The 22,156-nt window shown below is 35.2% G+C and overlaps 2 protein-coding genes and 1 non-coding gene across 5 annotated transcripts; all 3 read right to left on the bottom strand.

The window, feature by feature from the left end:
• Positions 1 to 2,850: 2,850 nt before the first annotated feature.
• On the bottom strand, positions 2,851 to 2,957 carry LOC145027981 (small nucleolar RNA R71). The gene has a single exon (XR_013675741.1). It is a non-coding gene; the product is annotated as a small nucleolar RNA R71 (small nucleolar RNA).
• An 11,393-nt stretch (positions 2,958 to 14,350) lies between these two features.
• LOC144998709 (RNA-binding (RRM/RBD/RNP motifs) family protein) lies at positions 14,351 to 16,539 on the bottom strand. The gene is made up of 8 exons (XM_078958452.1): positions 16,360 to 16,539; positions 16,183 to 16,283; positions 15,638 to 15,689; positions 15,485 to 15,555; positions 15,268 to 15,358; positions 15,123 to 15,198; positions 14,966 to 15,044; positions 14,351 to 14,901 (listed from the first exon to the last, which is right to left on the bottom strand). The coding sequence occupies exons 1-8, from the start codon at positions 16,526 to 16,528 to the stop codon at positions 14,551 to 14,553; spliced, it is 990 nt and encodes a 329-aa protein (XP_078814578.1). The 5' UTR covers positions 16,529 to 16,539; the 3' UTR covers positions 14,351 to 14,550.
• A 1,349-nt stretch (positions 16,540 to 17,888) lies between these two features.
• LOC145037695 (CMP-sialic acid transporter 3-like) lies at positions 17,889 to 21,059 on the bottom strand. Of its 3 annotated transcripts, none has more exons than XM_078986413.1 (13): positions 20,249 to 21,059; positions 20,035 to 20,151; positions 19,818 to 19,952; positions 19,697 to 19,741; positions 19,543 to 19,602; positions 19,344 to 19,466; positions 19,185 to 19,262; positions 19,037 to 19,106; positions 18,831 to 18,938; positions 18,613 to 18,746; positions 18,452 to 18,525; positions 18,316 to 18,364; positions 17,889 to 18,213 (listed from the first exon to the last, which is right to left on the bottom strand). In XM_078986413.1, the coding sequence occupies exons 1-13, from the start codon at positions 20,414 to 20,416 to the stop codon at positions 18,163 to 18,165; spliced, it is 1,212 nt and encodes a 403-aa protein (XP_078842539.1). In that variant the 5' UTR covers positions 20,417 to 21,059; the 3' UTR covers positions 17,889 to 18,162. The 3 variants fall into 3 exon arrangements, with proteins under 3 accessions (XP_078842539.1, XP_078842543.1, XP_078842531.1); XM_078986417.1 differs by having other exon boundaries at positions 18,831 to 18,899; XM_078986405.1 differs by having other exon boundaries at positions 19,037 to 19,262.
• Positions 21,060 to 22,156: the final 1,097 nt, after the last annotated feature.

The raw sequence follows: 22,156 nt of genomic DNA, 5'->3' as shown, positions 1-22,156 counted from the left end.
CCCTTGTTTTAGGAATTTCATTCTCAAAATTCGGACCTAATGGTAATCTTATTAGGGGAGACCGGTTTCTTAATCGGGAAGTCGATTCCTTTTTTTTCTACTTATTGGGATAATTAAATTTCCTTTTTTACTTTTCGATTTTTAATTTTTTGTGACATCTCCTATTTTCACGGCTAGAAAAAACCGATTTGTTTATGCTTTGTTTTAAAATTAGAGTAATCTTTTAAAGAAAATTGTTGCGAAATTTGTTCCCAAAACAAAATATGATAAAATTTTATCAAAGCATTTCTTAAAGAAATGTATTTTTCATTAAAAAAACTTAGGATATCATGTTTGATATAGACCAAAATCATAAACAGTACAATATAGACCTTACAACATTTATTTACAACGACTGGTCTATAATCCAAAATCTCATGTCAAGTCATCCAGCTTATGCTCTTGTGCCACTACCTGTAATACAAAGAAAAACTGAGTGGGTCAGGCTTGGGAGCCTGGTGAGCATATAGGGTTTTCAACCCACAATAAATAATTATATTAATTTCATCAATTAACAATAACCCGATTACCCATACATGTTATCCTCACTTTACGTCCCTAAAACAACTATCACAAGGGACCTAGCCTAAGGATTTTCATCGGGGCGACAACACTGCTTTGGGGTTTCCTATCGATTTATGTCAAATAAGGCAACCATATGGGGGATGGAGTACAACAAATGAACACCCAAGTTCAATAACACCTACAGGTTGCGAGCCTGCCAGCGTTCCACTGTAATGTCTAGAAAAGTCTATGGTCATCATCCATACTCCATTAGATGACTGGATCACAATAACATCGAGGCATCTCATCATTTTATTTCATCACACATTAACTATCTACCCATATTTTATCCAACATTTTTTTAGATAAAAATACATATATAGTTTAAAACTTGTATAAAACATTCATTTAACACCCATCTGAAATAAACAATTAATATATAAACACGTAGCACGTATTTTATAACAAATACTTCATATCTATGTGTTAGATGAAAGAGACTATACACTCACTTGATAAGATGACGATTGGACAACACTTCGTCCTTTAAAACAATATTCTTTGATGAAACCGGGATATTTTCTCAAAAATCAGGTTTCTCGCTGATATTTGCATATTTAGCTATATATTTAGTATAGATTTTAATTTTTTATTGGCTAATTATTTGCAGTTTATGGACAAAATGTACTTAATTGTGTTTAAGTTATATTTTCAGTCCAAAAGATATGCTCGGGAGCAAAAGGAAGCAGGAGAGGCAATCGGAAGTTCGGGAGTTGAAATAAAGAAGAAAAATGTCGAAAACAAGAAGAACTTGACGAGTCGACGCCTGACTCTGTGAGTCGGATCAAAGGTTCGTGAAGCTATATAAGTCCTTGCCGTACACAGACTTTTAATGAGGGACTCGACATGTCGGTACCTTGACTCAACGAGTCAACTCTGTTTCCATAAAACTATAAATAGGGACTTTAAGACTGAGACCAAAGGCTCTTGGAGAACCCTAGGATGCTGAGTTGCGATTGAGAACACGGTGGAAGCTCTGGGAAGTGAAGAATCAACCCTACGATCGATTTTGAGAAGGGTTAAGGCAATTCCTAGTTCATTCTTAGTTAATCTTTTGATTGAATCATGTTTAGACTTATGAATTTCATTTTTGAGTTTGTTTTTACTACAATTATGAACTAAAATGTTTGTCTTCTGTTTAGGGTAGATGATTTTGTAAATATGGATTGATTTTATGGTTTGGATTAATTTAATTTGGTGATTTTGTTTTGTTAATCTTGTTAAAGAACCTTATGTGTTAACTACAACTATTTTCAGTTAATTGTACAGCATATTAAGTTGCATGAACATGTCTTAATTGCTAAATCATATGATTTATCTGAAAACATAGTTATATGCCTAGGAATAGCGAACATGAAACTAGGGCTAACTAGAAAAATAGATAAATTAATGTGTGAGCTTGTGTGTAGAACCATCAACAAGAGGTTAATTGAACAACCAACTTAATTAACCATTACAAGTCTTACTAAGCCCGAATTAATAAACTAGGGAACTTATTAATCTAGATAACTGGCCACTGCTTGAATTAATCTGTTTTCTAAGGATTAGTAACAGCGAATGTGAACCTAATCACCTTAATCGGTAGCCAATGAAAAGTTAATCCGACACATTTACCATAAAATCAACCATAGGATCAAATGATTCAAACCTAAACAGAAGTCTCTTTTACTATTGAATTTGGTTAATTTTTGATTACTTAGCTGTTAGTTGCTTAGTTACGTGTTAGTTAAGGTTTAGTTAAGTTTCTAGTCTTGCAAAACTAGAGAAACCCCTTCTATTTTACTATTTCTTTTAGATAATTTTAGTAGTTAGATTGATTTCCGTTCCCTGCGTTCGATACCTTGCTTGCTAATTTATACCACCAATTAACAGGTCCACTGCCTTTTGTGTGTCAAAATCATAATTAAAAAGTACGATAAAACTAGTTAGTTTCACACACATCAAGTTTTTGGCGCCACTGCCACTTTCGAACTAAAAGGCCACATACTTGCTCAACTTAAGGAAATCCCCTTCTACGGGAAAGATCACGAAGACGCATACAAACATTTGGATGAGGTCAACGATGTAACCGAATACTTTAATCTTCCAAATGTACCTCACGATACTGTTTTGCTTCGTATGCTTCCAGTCACATTCAAGCGAGTTGCGAAAGATTGGCTGAAATCATTCCCTCTAGGATCTATCACTACATGGGCTAAAATGAAAGAAGAATTTATAGACCAATTTTTCCCTCCTTCAAAGATAGCCAAGTTGAAGAAAGCCATAGCTAACTTTTAACAACAAGCTGGAGAGTCACTTTATGAGGCTTAGGAGAGATACAAGGGCCTACTAAGGAACTGCCCACATCATGATTTAAACAGTCAACAAGAAGTCTCCATTTTCTATGATGGAGTCAATGTAACAACTAGGCAGCTCCTTGATTCGCAAGGACCTCTCACAAAGAAGCCACCCCCGGTGATCAAAGAACTAATTGAAGAATTCTCTAAGCACTCTAGAGAATATCATCACCCAAGGCATGAACTAAGTCGAGGGGTGGTGAACTTAGTTAATGATAGCATGGCAGCAATGATGGCTAAGTTAGAGAATTTGGATCGAAGAATGACTAAGATGGACCAATCCATCCATGCCATTAGGGTGGGTTGTGAAAACTGTATAGGACTTCACCTCACTAAATATTGTGATCTTGACGAGAACGGGAACCGGAAGGTGCAAGTGTGTTATTCAAGTGGTGATAGGTATGATGACAATTGGCGGAAACCCAAGAAAGAATGGCTACCTTATGATGAGTACAAAAAGGCAAAGGAGGAGAAGTATAAGCAAAAAAGAAAGGGGATTTGTAGTCGCGTCCGAGAAAAGGCACAATGATACTGACGCTGAAATGAAGGAGCAACGAAATATGCTTAGAGAGCACCAATCTATGATGATGGATCAACAAACTATGCTTCGGAATCAACAAGCATCCATTCATAACGTTGAAAAACATCTAGGTCAGCTTGCACAACAAATCAACCAAAGAGCAACGAATGAACTTCCTAGCAATACCGAACAGAATCCCAGAATGGCGCATATGAAGGCAATAACAACAGATTCTGAAACAATTTTCACTCCTCTGACCCCTGTCCAGAAGAATCCCAATAAGGTGCAAATAGAAGAGGTAAATAGTTGGGAATCGAGTAAACCCGACTCGACTCGCCGAGTCGCTAATAAGGATTCTACGAGTCCAAGACCTGATGACACAAGTAGCTTTCTTTTGAAATCTTACCAGCCCCCTTTTCCATTTCCGAATCGAGCCATACCTGATGAGTAGATTCAAGAATATAGAAGGTTTATAGAGCACATAAAGGCACTCCAAGTGAATATTCCATTTGTTGAAACAATAGTTCAAACACCAAAATATGCAAGTTTTCTTAAAAACCTCTTTACAACTAGAAGAAATATGGAAGAAGTTGTTGAAATAATGTTGAATGAACTGCCAGAAAAGAGGGGCGATCCGGGAAGCATCACTATACCTTGTCAATTTGGGAACATAATGACCACATGAGCATTGACTGATTCAGGGGAAAGTATTAATATTCTGCGATATTCCTTCTTCCAAAAGTTAAACCTTCCGGTCCTAAAGCCTATTCATATGAAAATCCATTTAGCCGACAAAACGATAATACATCCAATGGGAGTGTGTGAAGATCTTCTTATCAAAGTTGATAAACTAGTATTTCCTGTTGATATCATAATATTAGACATGGACGAGGACCTTAAAATACTAATCATTCTTGGGCGACCGTTCTTGAATACCGTTTGTGCCTTTGTAGATATGTGTTTATCTACGCTAACATTAAGGGTGGGGATGATTCAGTGATTTTTAAAAGCTGAGGAAAAGGATAAGCACATAGAATCAAGAGAAGATAAAGTTTCCTCAATAGTTTTGGAGGATGAATTGTTAGAAAAAGAGCTTGTGTGCTTGCATGAAATCAATCCAAGTCAATTCTTACTATCTTTGGAAGAGAATTATGATGCCAAAGGAGATCTGGAGGAGATAGAGAGGTTGATCGAGGAAGCTGATTATCAAGAAAGCCTTAAAAGTATTGGAAACTCACTAACTCGCTGAGTCGTACCTTTTGACTCGATTGGTACATACGAAAAATCCCGATTTGTTGAAGATTTGAGTCTACATTATGTCTTTTTGATTTGTGTTTTGTATTATTCTGAGCTACTGAGTTAGGACCGGAGGGTCCACCCGAGTTGTGGGACCAGAGGATCCCACTGAGACATATTGACCAGAGGGTCTTATTGAGTTATAGACTCAAGTGGCTAATGAGTAGTGTGTAGTATTTTAGGGAAATCACTAAGCTTCGTGTTTACCGTGTTATGTGTTATGTGTTTCAGGTACCTCTCAAGATCACGGGAAGACACCTGCTTGATATTACACACTAGAGCGAGATTACTTTTATGATTATGGCATTGTGATTTTTACTTGTGGATTTTTTGACATTTGAGATACTTGTGGTTTTTGAGAAAACGTACATGAGTTTTATTGTGTTTTAAAATGAAATTTTGTTTTAAAATTTACGGTGTTACAAGTTGGTATCAGTGCCTTGGTTTGAGGGATTCGGATGCACCTCCGAGTGTGTTTGGACTCAAACTGAGGATTTGAGAAAAAATTTCAAAAGAAATAATTTTTCTAAACTGAGAAAGAGTTTAAGATAAACGAGTTGGAGCAGTGTGTACAATCAGCCAGAGACCGAACGGTGATTTCCGAAAATACCCTTACTTTTGTGTTATGAGATACTTATGAGATATCGGTTATGCATGATAGAGGATAGGCTAGGTATTTCATATTTTAGGACTAGAGTTTCCTGATGTGTGATGCCTTAGCCTAGGAGTTGTCGCTATCTATTATGTGCTTTGAGTATGTGCTGAGTAAGAGTATTTAGCAGGAATCACCTAGAGAGAGAGTTCTGAATCGAGAGATAATCTAGGAGATATCTAGATGAGTTTATGAGGGGTCTACCGAGAAAGTAGTGTGTTATTTGTGAGAAATAGAGTAATTGTGAATCGGGATCTTAGGATGAGGACTTGTGGTGACTACAGGTTGGTGTGGAAGGTAGTATTGGGCCTGTACTACTGAAAGCATCGGATCTGTAAGCAACCCAAGTAAGAATCTTTAGGATGCTAAGGATCAAGTAGGGGAGAGTGATCGAGTGTGAGTCTACTCGAGCGAGTGTCTGATGATTTTATGTTGTGTTTCAGAGACATCATGGTGGGTGCACGCTGCAACCCAGGGAGTAGTGAGACTAGCAATAATGAGATTCGCAAAATGATTCATGATGAGATGGCTGCAACCATACGAGAGGCGATTCCGAAGATGTTTGGGTCTATCAAGACCACCCTGATCGAGACATTTGATGAGGGGTACGCTGTTATTACCGAGGTTGTTGCTGCTGCTACTGTCGTCGCTGCTAGGACACAAAGAGGTGACTCGTTGTTGTTTCGGGAGTTCAGCAACACGAAGCCACCAGAGTTTGATGGGACTCGGGATCCGATTGCAGCGATGAGATGGATCTATGATATCGAGGGGTTTTTTACACATGTTCATGTCCTGATCATTTAAGGGTTCGGTTTGCGTTGAACCAGGTTCGTGCTGGGGCGAAGGACTGGAGGAAGTTTGTGACTACCAGTTTTACTCCTGCAGATCATGTTGCAGTGACATGGGAGAGGTTCACCCAGTTATTCCGAGATGAGTATGTTCCCCCTGTGGAAAGGGAACGTTTGGCCCAACAGTTTATGTCTCTCAAGCAGAAGAGAGAGTTGGTGACTGAGATTACACGGATGTTCCATGAAAGGGTGTTGTTCTGCCCTGAGCACGTGTCTACTGAGAAGGCATGTGTGAGTCGTTATCTGAGCATACTGAGGAGGGATATACGCTAGTTCGTGGCGAACTCATCATACCAGATATTGGTTGACCTTCAGACCAATTCCATGCACAGAAAGATTGAGCTAAAGTTACAGACGAGAGAGGAGGAGGAGTCCCAGGGGAGGGACAGGAGACCAGCATTGTCACAGCCGTCGACGAAGCAGGCTAAGCCTGCTAATATGAGGATTGGGGGCTAGAAGAGCCACACTTGTGGTAAGTACGGCAAGAGTCACGAGGGATCGTGTTGAGCGGGGATTTGGTACAAATGTGAAAAAGAGGGGAATATAGTGAAGGATATCCCCAAGGGGTTTGCAGTCTGCTTTCACTGCCACCAGACCAGCCATCGGAAGGCCGAGTGCCCCCATCTTCTTCATGGATCAGCACAAGGATCTGCACCTGCTGCTATACGAGCTACTGAGAGTCATCCAACAATGGTCGAGACACTGAGGGTTCGTGGGAGAGCCTTTCAGCTGAGAAGGTCCGCGTAGCACCCGACATCGTGGCCAGTACGTATACTTTATTATATTTTTTGAGATATGTTGTGCTTATATTATGCTGTGTGTGGGCACTTTTCTTGTGAGTTATGTACCTGCTTTGGTGTTATTTAACTCGGGTGCGAGTCGATCCTTCATGTCTTTAACTTTTAGTCGTCACATCAGTATCCGACGTGAGGCATTGTGTCGATCTCTGAGAGTTTCTATAGCCGACAAGCATACGGTTTTTGCTACTGATGTGATCTGGGGGTGTGTACTAGAGGTCTTTGGTGTTGTCTTTTCGGTAGACCTGGTACCGATCGTGATGGGTGATGTCTGTGTCATAGTGGTCATGGACTGGTTGAGTCGATTTGGAGCTATGATTGACTATGAGTGTCAGTTAGTGACTATACGAGACCCTAACGGGGGAGTGCTTACGGTGTATGTCGAGGGTACAAGATCGGGATCAGCTTTCTGTTCTACTGCCAGAGCAAGACAGAGTCTACAACAGGGTTGTATGGGCTTTTTGGCGTATGTGATAGATACACGGGTTACCACAGAGAGGCTGAGTTCTATCGTAGAGGTTCCGATAGTGTGCGAGTCACCTGATGTTTTTCCCGAGAAGACGCTGGGTGTGCCTCCCGAGAGGCAGGTGGAGTTCCGGATGAAGAAATTTATATGAAACAGCCTAAAGGGTTTGTAATGCCAGGAAATGAACACAAAGTGTACAAGTTGAAGAAATCATTATGTTGTTTGAAACAAGCACCAAAACAATGACATCAAAAGTTTGATGATGTTGCCTTGCTTAATGGTTTTTCATTAAACCAAGATGACAAGTGTGTGTATAGAAAATTCGATACTTGTGGTAAAGGAGTTATGATTTGTTTATATGTGGATGATATGTTGATTTTTGGTACTGATTTGGAAGAAGTTATAAAAACCAAGAAATTTTTATCATCTAGTTTTGATATAAAAGAGTTGGGGGAGACAGAGATAATTCTTGGTATAAGAATTAAACAAGGAAACAATTGGATTTCAATTTCTCAATATCATTACATTGAGAAGATTTTGAAAAAGTTTAACTTTCAGAAGTGTTCTCTCGTTAGCACTCCTATAGATTCTAGTATTAAGCTTCTACCAAATAAAAGATCTCTAGTGTCTCAACTTGAATACTCAATGGCTATTAGTTGTCTGATGTATGCTATGATTAACACTAGGGTTGATATAGAATATGATGTGGGAAGGCTTAGTAGATATACTAGTGATTCTAGTTCACATCATTGGCAAGCCGTGAGTAGAGTATTTAAGTATTTGGAAGGGACCATAAACTATGGTTTAACTTATAGTGGATATCCTTATGTTATGGAAGGATATTCTGATGCTAGATGGATTAACAACTTAGAGGATCACTCCTCTCCAAGTGGTTGGGTGTTTCTTCTTGGAGGAAGAGCCATTTCTTGCGCATCCAAGAAACAAACATTTATTACCAACTCAACCATGGAATCTAAGTTTGTAGCTTTATCTGATGCATGTAAAGAAGTCGATTGGCTAAGGAATTTGATTTATGAAATTCCATTATCTCCCAAACCGATATCTACCATTTCTATCAGATGTGATAGTGATGCAACCTTAGCTAAGGCTTATAGTCAAGTGTACAATGGGAAGTATAGACATTTAGGTGTTAGACATAGCATGGTTTGTGATCTCATCATGACTGGTGTGATATTTGTGGAGTTTGTTAGAACTCAGTTGAATTTAGCCGATCATTTAACCAAAGGGTTAGCTAGAGATCTTGTGCACAAGGCGGTTGTAAAGATGGGTTAAAAGTACACTTAAAATCTTTTATATTGAGATACCCAATTCCTATATAATGTAATATTAGATGTTGAATTCAATGTGGAATCTTGATATTTAAAGATTGGAACACATTATCATTATCATCCCAAGGTATATGTTCAGTAATTCAAGTTAATAGTTCTTTGAAAAATTGCATTTTTCAGGTGAAAGAACAAAAGAACTACCTATATAAGCATGAAGTTTAGCTGCTTCAGAAAGTTGGGACTTGACTTTGATATGCTTATTGAAGGATGGGAAACAAACTAGTAAAATATAGTGTCAAGTTAGAAATTATGAGAATGTAAACTGTTGTGTAAATTATCTTTATGTATTTACTTGAATAGAAATGATGAAATCCTTAGTGACACCCTTTTATTCGAATATTTGGAATGAATAATATACTAAGGTGAAATTCAATCATCACGACATTTCATTTATGCATTTGTTTGTTGTTGTTGTGTTTTGTTTTTAAGTTAATTGAGATTACACTTAAATGGGGGAGGTTTGTTGGTGAATTGTTTCACTAAGTGTATTTAAGTGTAATGGATTGACTTATTGACCAAAATCAATCTTGATGAATATTAAACAAGTAAGGAAGGTGTGGAGTACACACTTGTTTAAGTTTATAAAAATTTATTTTAAGGGCAAATTGATTTTGGAATGGAACTGATATTGGACCGAAATTGATCTCAGAATGAAGTTGGTACCAGACGGAAAATGATTTCAGAATGAAGTTGGTCTCGGACCGTAACTGAGTTCGTAACTGGAACTAATATCGTAACGAAAGTGGTTACTGTTCACTTGCGATCGATTGCTACTCGTTGGAACGCAAGGGATCAAAACATTCGCATCGGATTTCATGTTACTATTCACTTGTGATCACATCGGAATGACCCATATCGGAATGTGTCGCAATGAGCACGCATCGCAACAATGCATCACAACAAGCTCGTGTTGTTTTGTGTTATATCCAATGGTTAAAACAACTATTTTGTGTCAGGTTTGACTGTTGGTGGACACCCGTGGAAAATTGATTTCGGAATGGAACTGATATTGGACCGAAATTGATCTCGAAATTTGATCTCGGAATGAAGTTGGTATAAGACCGAAAATGATTTCGGAATGAAGTTGGTCTCGGACCGAAACTAAGTTCATAATTGGGACTGATATCGTAACGAAAGGGGTTACTGTTCACTTGCGATCGATCGCAATCGGAACATTCAAATTGGATTGCATGTTACTGTTCACTTGTGATCGCACTGGAACGACCCATATCGGAATGTCTCACAACGAGCACACATCGCAACCAAGGTTGCAGAACTCACTACTCGGTACCTGCTCGGCCGACTACCGAGTAGCGAGTACTCGGGGAGTACTTGGATTCGGTAATTCGTATAGAAATATTTTTAAGAAAATTTTATATGTCAAAATCATAAGTTAAAATTATAATTTGATTGAAATATATAACAAAATTAAATACATGTTAATACATAAAACCTGAAATACACACAATTGTCTTTATTCGTTGATAATTACTGAATATATATATATATATATATATATATATATATATATATATATATATATATATATATATATATATATATATATAATCACATGTGTGTGTTAAATAATAAATCATTAAGTGAATAATACATAATAATCTTGAAATTCTTGATTTTTTTCTCTTTTTATAACAATTTTGACCCTTTGACCAAGTTTGACCGAGTTAGACCGAGTTGGCCGAGTTTGACCAAGTATGCTCGAGTAAGACTAAGTAGGCCCGAGTTAGAGAGATATTGACTGATTTTTTATCGAGGTTGATCGATTTTGTACCGAGATTGACTTAATCCGAGTTTTTTTGCCGAGTTAACAAAACTCGTCTCGGTGGAGGGCCGATTCCGAGAACTTAGCCGAGTAGGCCGATTTTTACAACATTGATCGCAACAATGCATCACAACAAGCTCGCGTCAGAACACATGTTGTTATGTGTTATATCTGTTCTATGTCAGGTTTGACTGTTGGTGGACACCCGTCGGTTGTGGTTTTATCTTGTGGTTAAATGTCCGTTTTATATCAATTTTTTGAACGGCGGAACTGTCTTGTGACGGTTTTCAAAATTGTGACATATTTAAGCAAATTTTTAGTCGAACTCTTCATAGATGATGGTACAACACATTGAAGAACATAATGTACAAAAAAATACTTCTCATTCTTTTTTCTTGTTCTCAAACTTTTAAATATTATCCAATTAAAGATTTGAGAGTACCACCCAAATACGTTGATTTGGATATATTAAACACGATCTCAGAAAAGTGCCTTTAATCCCAAAGCACCAACAGAAATCAACGCAGATTTCTAACAACCTCTTTGTCTTCATATTTCGCTGGTGATTATTTGTTTGTAAGTTTTAGATGACTTTCCAAAGTTGTAATTTCGACTTTTTCATCTTTCATACTAAATTTCTCTAAAACTTTTGTAATGTAACTATGATCATATGATAATTTTAGAGTACATCATACTCTATCTATGATATGCATATTTTGTAAGTATTTGTCTCGCATGACCAAAATATTTCATCTTAAAATCTAGATAAAAATACATCTTTAATCTATTTATTTTCTTCATGTATGGTTTTCTTCATTTATGGTCCAGTACAAATGTATAAAAACAATTTATATAAGAACTAAATTTCTTTAGGTAGAAACAATGGCTCATTTACATCTTGTTTATTCATTTCTCAAAGGTAAACATGTCAAACTTCAAATATTGTTATCTTGATGTTTGTTTCAATCCATAAAGACGTTTCTTTAATTTGCACAACAATTATCTTTTCAAGCTATCTAAATCCCTTAGGGTGTGACAAATAGATGTATTCATCGATATTATCTTGTAAGAAAGTTGCCTTGTCTTCGGATACAAATTTTTTATAGCCACAATGCTCAAGACTAACTTGATTATAATCATCTTTACTAGTGGAGAAAGGATTCTGCTCTCTTTTATTGTAAACCTTTTACTACAAATACTGTTATTTAGGAATGAAGCTCCTTAACTAACAGGGATCTAGGGGCAAAGCCCTTGGGAACAGGGTCCAAGTGGCGGCAGCTCCTTACGGGGTCCAAGGGATAGAGCTGTATATGAATTAGGGTAAAATAGAAGTGAATTTTCCGTTATAAACTTTTGTATTTACGTAAGAATGATGGGTTTCTCACTAACTTGTATAACTTAAACTCAAAAAGTTGATCCCCTAAAATTGGCAAAGCCATCTTTTAATCATTGTGTTAGTCGTTTTTAATGATTTGATCGATGTAGGTCACCTCCATCTTCAACAATTCACTTTCTTTAACATCTAAAAGTAAGTGTTTTGAACAAACGAATAATAACACGTCAAAAGAATGGAAAATCTTGCTTGTATTCTACGGATAACCAAATAATTTTATTCATATCGGGCCCTATAACTTTTTAAAGGTTACGTGCACATATTGTTGCTGCAAGAAGTACTAAACACTTTTGGGAAAGTGGGGAATAATGCCCCCGTTATTAGTTTTGAGTATGCAACGAAATAGAAAAGATAGAGGAAAGCAAAAAATCAAATAGAACAAAAAAAAACTAATTTTTTTTTGGCTCGCTTTGGTTTTTTATATATAAAACCGGAAAACAAATTAACAATATTAAAATAATAAAATTATTTCATTTTACATATATGTTTAATTGATCACTTTCACTAAAGGTTCAAATGCTATAATGTGTTTACGATTTGTACCGAAATTTATTATTATTATATAGGGATAAATTATTTCAACTTTTGGATACATTTCGTCACTAAATTATTTTTCGTGATTTATTAACTTTTGAATTGTTGAAATGTGTACATTATACCAGTACAACCGGTGATAGTTGGTTTTGCCGGTTTTGCGGCGTTGTTTCCGGCTAAACATGAGTTTTCCGGTCAAACTCGATTTTCTGGTGTTATTTCCGACGACAACTCTATGAATACCCAAAATAGTCAAGAACTCCAGTCTATTCTCTCCTCTTTTTTCATGAACTCCAAAACGTACATCAAATCACAGATTTGTGATGAACACAGATACATACATACATACATACATACATACATACATACATATCATATCATATCATTGTTCATCAACTTCAACTTCTGGTTACGGTGTTCTTAAGAAAATTTGATAGAATTTCTTAAGCAAAACTTCGGTTTTTTGAAAAATAAAACCCCAAAATTCTAAAAACATCCCCAAGCAAATCATCCATTGCAGATCTAGAAAAAAAAAAAACAAAATCATACACATATGTAGATTTGGGTTCATGTTCAGAAAACATACTTCTGGGTTCATTTCGATTTATGGCATATTTTGTTTCGATTTATAAACTCATAACTCAAATCTAAACACACACACACACACACGAACTCAAATATGAAATGGAGTTCATACAAAAACTCGAGCTTTGGGATTTTTGGATTTCTGATGAACAAACTTGAGTTCTTTAAAACTTCCTTCTCAAAAATGGATTTTAGATATGGGTTTTTTCAAAAAACGATGAGTTTGTTTATTCTTGGAAAATGTATTTCAGATCTGTAATGGATGTGTTCTTCAAAACTTGATTTATGATCTTCAAAAAATGATGAGTTTGTTCTTTTTGGAAAATGGATTTCAAATCTACCATGGATATGTTCTTCAAAACTTGATTGATGATTTTATCTAGCTCGACTCTGAAACTCATTTTCTAGGTTGAAGTGGTTGAATGATTTCTGGATTGAAGAATTTTTGGGTCGAAGGGATGAACATGATTTCTGAGTTCAAAAGATTGGTGAGCAAAAACATCAGAAAACATAATCACATCCTAAGGAAAAAACACACAAATCTAAGTATTTTCGTGTTTTTGGCCGCTGATCAATCGGAGATGTCGTCGGAAATAACGTCGGAAAATCAAGTTTGACCGGAGAAGATGACTAGAAAACTAATGTTTGGCCAAAAACAACATCGAAAACCGGCAAAACCCACTATTTCCAGTCATACTGATATAATGTATACGTTTCAACAAGTTCAATGGTTAATAAAGAACGAAAAATAATTTAATAATCAAAAGTTAAAGTACCTTACTCTCTTAATTTATTATCCCTATTATATATAATAAAAACCAACTTCCTTATGAATAGTATATTTTTATGTTTTCTTAATTTGACCACAAAAATTTCTTATTTCATAATTTCTCTACAAATCTACTTTCTTATTTGCCATAAAATTTCTTATTTTGGGAGATTTGGTCCCTTGACTTTTGTACATTGACAATTTCCACCCCTTACTTTATAGAATGACACGTTCCACCTCCTTACTTTGTAGAATGACATTTTCCACCCCCCCCCCTTTAATTTGTAAAATGTCACTTTTACCCCCCACAAATTTTTACAGTGGCAATTTGTACCCTCTTTAACTTTTGTATATTGTCATGTTTGCAGGTTTAATCCCTAGACTTTCATATGTCGACAAGTTTGGTCCCCTCAGAAATATAAATAATAAAATGATGAATAGTAGCACTTTCCTTTTGTGTGACTAGAACATAATAAACAAAACATAGTCTGCGTTCCCCCCGAAACACAGAGAGGCAATTTCTAGTTAATAATAATAAGCATTTGTTAACGTAGTCTTGTAATTAGCAACATTAAGAATCAACACATATAATCATAACTTCCATTTTCAAAGAAAAAACTTACTCGTTGTGTCTATGGCGCTTGTGGGACCGGTGTTCCCTATCACCAGAACGAGAACGCCTTTTATCAGATCGATGATGATGATGATCATAACCTATTGATGTTGATGTTGATGTTGATGATCTATCATGTTTATGTGAATCTCTTTCATCATACTCATAGTTTCTACTACTAGATCTTCTTTCATGTTCATGGCTATAGTTACTCCTCTTCTTGGATCCATATCCCTCTTTGGTTTCCTCATATATGTGATCCCTACTACTCGATCTTCTTCTCTCATAACTTTTTCTATGCCTCTCTTCCCTATCTCTATCTACACTTGTTCTTTTCTTTCGAGGTGGTGATGGAACCTTCAAATTCCAATCATCATCACATAATGTTTTCATATAATTGCAACATTGAGAAAAACATTACCTCAAATCTTGACATGTAATGACCTTCAGGGGGAGGTGGAATCCCAAGCCTCTTCAAATCATCCAATGGAATCGGACGCCTTTATGCACAAAAAAATAAAGAAATGAATTACTATTATAGTTATCAACCAATTAGGTTATAGTTGAGAATTGCATACAATGGAGCACGAAAAGGTCTTTCTCTACCCCCAAATCGAAGCTGCCCGGATTCTTTCTTACCTCCAAGACCTCCTCCTGAGAGAATAGGAACTAAAATTATCATATTAAATTCGGGCAGCAAGAATTGAACTCATTACTACTGACCTAATCTTCTTGGAATCCACCCTGGCATTAGTTGCTGCCTGTTATAATCAACTATGATTTCAGAATCATCAATAACTGAATGATGCGCCTTCTGCACATGAAAAAATGAGAAAAAAGATCTTTCAATTGCGGATTTTATTCCTTTGTTTTGTAGGTTTATTTGTGGTATTGTGTTTTAAGTAATGAATCAGAATCCAATGAGTATGTTAATTGTTACCTCATATGCTCTTTGCATTTCTCTTTCACTTTCGAATTCAACAAAAGCATAACCTTGAGAGGCACCTGTAACTGTAAACAAGAAGCTAATATCATCACATATGCAACTCTTATGAAGCTTACATGGCACTTAATTAAAATTTGTATGTGTTACCAATATGTCTGACCAATCGCAAGTTCTTCACTGTGCCATATTTGCTCATAGCCTATAAAAGAAAAAAAATATATATATATATATTCAATACGCTCAGGTGTATCAAAATCTCACATGAATAACAAGATTGGGGAAGATCATTTGAAGCATGGAGATTCATCCTTCTACTAACAACGGATTTGGACAGTATGAATGACACTTAAATTTGGTTCTTATTATCTTGTTCTTATGTACAGATAAAGTTAAATTTGGTTCTTATTATCTTGTTCTCTGTGTGATTGTTTCTAATAGGATGTTTGTTCTCTGATCAGGCAGTGTATATTTTAATTGACTGATAGGATAAGATTTTGTTTCTAACTATTTTTCTGCTTATGGAATTCAGTTTCCAACAACGAAAATGAACAGAACAGTTGTCAACAAGGTAGGTCATCAGAAATCATTGATAAACAAGCACATTTCATAAGCCAGGTTTTGCGATTGTGTAACCTACACCTACTACATGATGAATTTTGGATTGAGTGATAACAGCTAGGGCAAAATCAAACCTTGCGAAGAGTATCTTCGGTGGTGAATTGAGAGAGGTGGCCGACGAAAAGGGTGCAATAAGGATCTTCACCGATGACATTTGGATCACCGAACGGATCATCTGCGAGAGATTAAGGAGTTGAGTGAAAGAAGGAGATTTAAGGATGAAATTTCAAGTAAAAGAGGAAGATGCATACAGAGGCCGGCGGAAGAACACAGGAGAGCTCTGTAGACGGCGTTATCGTGAGGAAGAATGTCGGTGCCATCGATGCTACCGGCTTGGATTGGATGATAGGTCTGTGCGTAGAAGACGGAGTTCAATTTGCTGCTGTTAGTGTTGTTCTTGTTTCTGTTCATCGTGTTCATTTTTGGGCAAATCGCGGGAATAGCAACCTAATTTTACTTATATTTATGCTTTTTATATTTAACCAAGGCTCTTTTTAAATATAAAAAATATTTTAAATATTTAATTTTTTTTCAAAAATTATAAAAACTTTAAAATATTACTAAGTCACAAACCAATATTCAAAAATTATAAAAACTTTCAAAAAAAAAAATGAAAGGTAGGATCTAGACGACCCTATCCAAAATACTATATGACTCGTTTTTTATACATAGGATCGTAGCATCATACAATCAGGATTACGATTTTGATGATCATGGAATTAACCATATACAACCTCAAACTTTTTAAATTTTTTAAATGTTTGCAAGTTTAAGATTTTATATGTTTGATATTATTGGTAAAAGAATAAGTATGTTATTATGAATAACAAATTTGAAGCATGTTATTAGTATGTAAAAGGGTCATAAATTGTAGGGAAATAGATTTATCGGGGTAATTATTTTTTTGTTTCTTTCATATTTGGATAACTTTTTTTGTGTATCTAGATAATGAATTTGTTGGAAGTGTTTACATATGTGAAATAGACTTACCAAGGTAATTACATTTTCAGTTTGTTCACATTTGGATAACTTCTTTTTTTATACACATCTAGGTAACAGACTTATCAGAAGTGTTCACGTATAACCATTATGACCGGTTGTAACTTGCTACAGTCGGTCATAATAGTATATGTGAACACTGCCAACAAGTTCATTACATAAATGTATACCAAAAAAAAGTTACCTAAATATGAACAAAACGAAAAAGTAATTACCATGGTAAGTCTATTTCCCTAAATTGTAAGGTAAAGAACTTTTGTAATTGTACACATTTAGTTTTGTATGTTATTTACCATTGAACTTTTTCAGATCATCTAAAAAAACCGATACAACCGTCTATAGTGATTTTTGATGATATGTCATCTTAAATGGTTTATAAATGCTCTAAAATAAATGATCTATATTCATCTTCAAAAGACGAGTGGTTTTGTATCCTAGTCTTGATGGTCTAATGGACAATCTTCTTTTTTTGGCAAAAGTTGTGATAGTCAACAATTGGCCACATAGAAATACCGTTAAGAGGACCAATAAGTCAACTGCCAACTTCGACATACACAAGTCCTTATGTTTAGGTCAAACACCAGATGCTTCTTCACATAACCTGACTTTATATTATTGATAACCACAAGACTAACCCCCCAATATATGTCCACAAAAACAATTATAAAAATTAGTTATAAAACTTATAATCACAGTTAAAATGAACACTAGTGATCATCTTTCTGATATGTTCTATGAATGTATAACCTATACATCACAAAGATCATGATCTCATCGAGAATTGAAAATTATTGTATATACTTAATGTGCTAATCAATACAAAATAATAACACGTGTATATATGTAATAATGGTATCATATTCCAAAAACACATCCAATTTTTATATTCTCTTCTCTTCTTTATCTAATCTCTTTTTCACCTTCAAAAACACAACTTATACTTATAAGTTATATCATCAATAATCTACTAACCAAATTACATTAAACCTCATAAACCAAATAACTCATATTTTTATTCGAATTATCTTCTTTCATTTCAAAAGTCAACTGTTGACTTAAGTAGGAAGAAGTGGTTGTCTTGCATCAGAATCTACACGATGACTAGCCTGAAAAAAATAAAAAAAGTAAAACAAGTGCTACAGATTTTATATATAAGCACTCAAAATTATTTATTTAAAAAAAAAAAAAAAAAAAAAAAGCATCTTCACCTCCTCGTTAGCACCTGCTGTCATATTAATGAAATTCAAGTCTCTTGACCTGTCACAGATTATTTATAAGTTCTCATAAATCAATATATAAGATTAAATTAAATATAATTTATAAATATTATTAACTTAATAGTACCTGTTGTCGGTTTTAACAGGTTCCAATTCCATCACTCTGGTTTCTTCCTTAACTTTTGAAATAGGGGAAAAGAACTGAATGTAGAAAAAGAAGCAAAAGTTGGTAGAATGTTTTTGAAAGGAATGGAATCTCCAATTCCAATTCCATCGGAATCCACATACCTGGTGCATTGAAATGAAAACAATAGAAATTCCAAGCATGAAATTTATAGTCAAAGTATGACCAAACAAAGCAGCAGATGCAAAGCCTGTGAAGATTGTAGCAACAGTTGATGAATATTTTTTTAAAATTGTATCTGCATCACACAAACAAAAAATAAATAAATAAATTATATTTTGGGTTTTTTTGCTAGAAATATAATTTATTTATTTTACTTTACCTGCATATTTGAAGAAAAATGAGGATAAAATTCCTTGCCCTGCATTGTTTATAATCAAAAGCATTGTAGCTTTTGAATGTCCATGCAAAATATCAAAGCTTTCAGGGCCTAAAAAAATAATAAATTAATTTTTTTGCATAAGCTTTCACTCCCATTCTTTTGTTGTTCAAAGACTAAATTACCCTTTACTAATTTTCTTAAATTACCTTTGATAACAGCTGTTCCAAGTATCCCAAGAAAATTGAATATAGCACCATATCCATACAAAAACAAATTCTGTAATCCAACAATAAAGGGTATAAAATTACAACACAAAATATAAAGAAATTTTAACTGATATAATATTGAAATCACCTGAAGGTATATGCTTGTGTCATATTGACTTTTCAGTGCATATTCATTGAAGACAGAAGCCAAAGAAGGAACAGTCACCTATAACATATCTTAAATTAATTAATGTTTTTGTAGATGTATATAATTAGATAAATAATGCTAAAAAAAAATACAACTTACAAAAATGAATGTGTAGATATATGCACCCATTTCAAGTGGCACACCCATTCTACTACTTCCTTCAGGTAAAGCTTGCATTTGATTTATGCTGATTCCAATAAGCAATAGAGCAAGAGCCTCCCACTAAAAAAAACATTTGTACTAAAAACTAATATCATATGTTTTCTGATATATATGTAAGTTGAATCTCTTAACAAACCTGAATAATGGAAAATTGGCGCTTCATTATTATCTTCAACAAAATTGCAATTACCAAAACCTGCAAATTTCAGTTGATGAAACATGAAAGAATCAAACAAGAGAAACAATGAATGGATATAGAGTGTTAAAGATATGTTTAGAGTAGCAATTACCTTTAGATTGCTCAGCATCTTTACAGTTGCTGGATTGAAATAGAGCTACAAAAGAAAATTTTAGGTTATCTGGATATAAAGTTGTTGATTATTGCTATTATTTCAAACATATAAAAAAAACCTGCATGATGAACTTTAAGTAGTTATTGATAGCATAAAGAAGTGCTGGAACAGCAAGAAGCATGTTGTTGCGGGCTGATTGTACAAAAGTGGAGAATGAAAGAAGTGGTTTTTCTCCTATCTTCTGATTTCTAGCCTGAAAATCAACAATATTCAGCAATTTGTGTTCTATAAAAAGGTTTTTTCAGGAGGAAAATCAATGAAAAGGAGCAATTTACCTGGATTAGAAGCATAACCAATGCAAAAATAACCTTTGCTATTTCAGTCAAGAAGTTGACACTGATGGGGCTAAACTTGAACTTCCCATCCACCTTGGAGATATACACCAATATTGGCTATAACAAGAAGATGAAATGATGAAAGAGTGATACAGTGATTAGTTTATGCTACTTCAAGATATGGGATATAGATCATCATATGAAGAGAACTCACCTGTAAACCAACTAACATACAGTCACCAACAACCAAGAGAACATTGAGTGCTCTGTGTTTCTTGGAGATCTTGCTCCGGTGTCTATCATAAGCCCTTGAGACAGCCTTCGTGGACACCAATTTGGAATGACAGACGCTGCACTGTATCTCTATCATCCCGTTTTTCATAATACTGAATCTCCCTAACTTTTATGTCCTTTTCCTCTAAATTTCAAACCAAATCACCATGGATGGATCAATTACTCAAAATCCTCAATCGGAGACGTGTACGCTTGTTGTGCACAATGGATACATTTATGTAACTGCATAACCTCTTAAAACCAAAATTTCCTACGATTAGGTAAACTTCAATTTCGCACTCCGCAGCTCGGATCATGCAACCTTATAGCGAATTTGAGTTTCATCGCACGATAAATCAAATAAATTCAATCGTGAAACATTAAAAGGACCTCAATTTTATGATCTCGCGACATAAGGGACATCGAGGAGGCATGGATACCCTTAGATCTGACTGATCGGGTTGCCGGATTGCAACTGGGGACGCCTGAAATGAATCAAATGAATTGTACCTTAAACGCTGGAATTTAGGAGAAAAATACATAATCCAGTTCCCTAAGTTCTCCAGAGAACGAAGAAGACTATGCAGATGGATTGCGCAAGGGGTCTAATGGGGCTGAATTATGAAAAATCAAGAGAATTGGGATCCGGTTGCTTCGAATTGTTGTGCTTTCTTCTCTCCCACCACAATGCCAACACTTGTGTTCCGTCTTTTGCTTTGAGTTTACAACACCATGATTTTAGCATGCATCGTAGGTCTCGACAGGAATATGTAAGAAAAAAAAAAGATTTAGTATTATAAAACAGTTTTTTTGGATTAAATTAAAAAAAAAAAAAAAAAAAAAAAAACTTATTATTTTATTTTGACAAAACTATACATTTGATCACGTGGTATTCAAAAAACTTTAGATATGATCCAAAAAGTTTTCAACTTTCATGAAGGTCCAAAATCAAGAATTTCTTTTGATTTTAGTTCATGAAGGACTTGAAAAAACTGGTTTGCCCTTCTTATTTCCATTTTTGTATTTTTTTATATTTTCTTTAATAATTTATTAACTAAAAATGAAAAATGAAAGAATTGGGTCCACACTAGGGATGAAAGTGGGTCCAAACCCGGATCGGATGGATCCGGACCCGGAAAATTCGGAACCAGTTAACGGGATTTTGTAGAACCGGACCGGTATATAGGATCCAGTTCCGGTTCGATTCCGGATATGGTTCCGGGTAAAGTGGGTCTAAAACCGAAAAACCCGGAAACATCAAAGTGGGTAGGTTGGAACCGGATAAAGTGGGTTTATAACCAAAAACCCGGAAAAACCAGAATTTTTTGGTAATTACTTACTACTTAGTGGGTTGAACTTTGAAAATTTTCATATTGATATCCCGAATTTGGGGGACTGTAACTCATTGAATGTGAAACCAAAATTAACAAAATTATAGTCTAAAAGCATGTACAAACTCTAAAATACAGTCTGAAACTTTGGATAGGATCCAAAAAGTTTTCAACTTTCATGACAGGTCCAAAATCAAGAATTTCGTTTGATTTTAGTCCATGAAGGACTTGAAAAAACTGTTTTGCCCTTCTTATTTCCTTTTTTGTATTTTTTATATTTTCTTTAATAATTTATTAACTAAAAATGAAAAATGAAAGAATTGGGTCCACACTAGGGATGAAAGTGGGTCCAAACCCGAACCGGATGGATCCGGACCCGGAAAACTCGGAACCAGTTAACGGGATTTTGTAGAACCGGAAACCGGACCGGTATATAGGAACCGGTTCCGGTTCGATTCCGGGTAAAGTGGGTCTAGAACCGAAAAACCCGGAAACATCAAAGTGGGTAGGTTAGAACC

This window comes from Lactuca saligna, chromosome 1 (genome assembly GCF_052625555.1).
Source record: "Lactuca saligna cultivar CGN05327 chromosome 1, ASM5262555v1, whole genome shotgun sequence".
NCBI classification, from domain to species: Eukaryota; Viridiplantae; Streptophyta; class Magnoliopsida; order Asterales; family Asteraceae; genus Lactuca; species Lactuca saligna.
The sequence above is the reverse complement of the archived record's forward strand: the minus strand, read 5'-3'. Positions and strand labels throughout refer to the sequence as shown.